Raw genomic sequence first — 2953 nt, forward strand, 5'->3', positions numbered from 1 at the left:
AATGTTCCCAGGGATGGGGCCTCCACCACCTCTCTGGGCAACCCCTCCCAGGGTTTCACCACCCTCATTGGAAACAATTTCTTCCTTATATCTAGTCTAAACCTACCCTGGTTTAGTTTAAAACCATCCCCCCTTGTCCTGTCACAGCTGGCCCTACTAAAAAGCTTGTCCCCATCTTTCCTATAGGCCCCTATAGGTGACTGATGTGGATGTAGAGCGGATGGGAAGGAGCGTGCGTTAACACTGTCGACTTGGCTTACTGGTAGTGAATTACAGTGCTTCTCCGGTGTTTAAATACACGCTTAGCAAACCCAGCTGTGGGAACTGGCTTGGGGTGCTAGCTCTGGCTGGGTGAGACTCCCGCAGCCGAGGCGGAGGGGATGCAGCAGTGAAAGAGGCCCCTTCCCCTGGCAGTAAGCATGGCTGGTGGGGGCGTGCTTACCGTGCTGGGGGCGGTGGGAATGGATGAGGTGCGAGCAGTGACTCAGTGTCAGACTCAGCCCCCCCCACCACCACCCCCGGCACCAAAGGCATGGGGTTGATGCAGACGCCTTGTGGGCTGGCTGTCGCACGCCGGCAGCCTTAGAAGCGTAGGATGTTTGTTTCATAGAATGTTTTGGGTTGGAAGGGACCCCTAGAGGCCATCTAGTCCAACCCCCCTACAGTGAGCACGGACACCGCTAACTAGATCAGGCTGCTCAGAGCCCCGTCCACTCTGCAGACGCCTTGTGGGCTGGCTGTCGCACGCCGGCAGCCTTAGAAGCGTAGGATGTTTGTTTCATAGAATGTTTTGGGTTGGAAGGGACCCCTAGAGGCCATCTAGTCCAACCCCCCTACAGTGAGCACGGACACCGCTAACTAGATCAGGCTGCTCAGAGCCCCATCCAACCTGGCCTTGCTCTTGCTGGCTTCACGCCGAATGCCGGGTGGGGATGGCGGGGTCAGCTAAGCTGGCTTGTTGTGGAGCTCAGGTCGAGGGAAAGCCCCTCAGCAGCCCGGGCACAGACACCCTGAGCTGTCTGCATCTCTTCTGGGGCCACCCTACGTTGGGGCTGGTCCACAGCAGGGTAGCATACACCAGTGAGCTTCACACAGTGACCTTCATCCTCTGCACAGAGGGGCTGCGCTGCTTCTAGAGCTGGGTTTCGGCTCTGCCTGAGGGCAGCTGTGTCTCCCATTTGGTCTCCAGGAGCCACTTCAGCCGTCCCACATGCGCCACGGGTTACGTGCCCTCTAAAAATCAATCTGCCATTGGTAAACTGGCAATCAGATCATCTGCTGGAAGGCAGCCATGAAACAATCCTAGGCCACGGATGCTGCACTGGTTTTCCCCAACAGCTGGCCTTTCACAATTGCTTCCAAAAGGTCAGGAAAGCCATCAGAAGCTCCAATTAGCTGTGACTGGCCTGGGGGACTGAATGACACAGATGCTTTTTGAATAGGACGAAGGACTGAGCAAGGAGAAAACATTTTTCCCAGTCACTTCTCTTCTATTAATGCCACCTCACTGCCACCCGGCTGTGCTCTGCCCTTCTGCCGAAGTCCATCAAGCACCAGGAGCTGGGTTTCAGCTGGGTCAAGCATGCACTGGAGAATCAGGCCTCGTCTCTTCCCCCTCCGTGGTGGCCTGCCACCACAGCACCTTCCTCCGGGGGCAGGGGGCTTCGCAGAGAGGGGACTCCCAGTCCTCACTTCTGCCTGTCCGCCCCTTCCCTGCCTCCAGCTGTGTTCAACTCACACGGAGCCAGCTGTGGTTTCTGTGCACTGAATCATTCTCAAGGGGTTTCTCTTCCATGGATTTGTCCTGGAACCTGCACAGACTCTCAGCACCCACAGCATCCCGTGGCAAGGGATTCCCCGGTCCAACCGCAGATCGTGTGAAGAACCGTTGTTCTCCTTTGCTGTAGACCCATCTCCTGACGGCGTCACCTAGTTCTTTTATTGAAAAAGGCAGTAAACTCTCAATTCCTGTCCATCCTCTTCAATAGCACTCTGAATTAACACCACATTATTATCTGCTTATTACACACAGTGCCTAGAGACCTCTTTGTACAGGGTGGCCGATAAAGATAAGGCTGAACAATGGTTGTTTTGCTGCAGTGCTTCCAGTCCCAGAAGAGGAGGCAGGCAAAGGGCAGGGGCCAAGCACGTTACAGGAGGGCAGCGTGAGCAGCCCGCTCTTACCGCTGCCTTCTTTCTAAAGTTGCCTTTTTCTTTTGCAGGCAGCCCAGCTGGAAAATGTGGTGGTGACTCTCAAGCCATTTTCCTCTCCCATCTCCTGAAGGAGAGGTGGGTCCTGAGCAGCATGCAGCAGCCGGGGGCTGGTGGCAGGAGCGCAGCCGTTCCCCCGCTGTATCCATCCCAGGCCAGCCTCCCTGCTGGCTTGCACGATACACGCCGCGTCTTTGAGGATCCCGAGTGGTCCCTCGCCACTGTCCCCCACCTCACCGAGCTCTGCCTCCAGCACATCGTTCTCAACTTCGAAAGTAAGCGGGAGCACGTTTCCCCTGGGAGACATGGAGAGAGCGGGTCAGGCCCGGGGAGCAGGGGGTCGGCAAGGCAGGTGGATGCCTGGGAAAGGCAGAGTGTGGTACCCAGCCCTGCCAGAGGAACAGATGGGGAGAAACATCCCCGCAGGCAGCTAGTTAACCAAACTGTTTAGTAGCTAAGTATGTACTTCATAGAATCATAGAATCACTTTGGTTGGAAAAGACCTCTAAGATCATCAAGTCCAACCATTAACCTAACCCTGCCATCCCACCACTAAACCCTGTCCCTAAGCACCTCATCTACCCGTCTTTTAAGTACCCCCAGGAACAAGGACTCGACCACCTCCCTGGGCAGCCCTTTCCAGAGCCTGACAACCCTTTCGGTGAAGAAATTTTTCCCAATGTCCAACCTAGACCTGCCCTGGCACAACTTCAGACCATTCCCCCTCGTCCCATCGCCCGTT

General features: G+C 55.9%; 1 protein-coding gene across 1 annotated transcript in view; it reads left to right on the forward strand.

Annotated features, from left to right (window-relative positions):
* The first annotated feature begins 2218 nt into the window (after positions 1-2218).
* TCTE1 (t-complex-associated-testis-expressed 1) overlaps positions 2219-2953 on the forward strand; it is an 8168-nt gene continuing 7433 nt past the window's right edge. The window contains exon 1 of the mRNA XM_009637225.2: positions 2219-2486. Coding sequence (XP_009635520.1) covers positions 2306-2486 — 181 coding nt within the window. The 5' untranslated portion in view covers positions 2219-2305. The remainder of the gene's footprint in view (positions 2487-2953) is intronic.

This window comes from Egretta garzetta, unplaced genomic scaffold (assembly GCF_000687185.1).
Source record: "Egretta garzetta isolate BGI_Z169 unplaced genomic scaffold, ASM68718v1 scaffold574, whole genome shotgun sequence".
NCBI classification, from domain to species: Eukaryota; Metazoa; Chordata; class Aves; order Pelecaniformes; family Ardeidae; genus Egretta; species Egretta garzetta.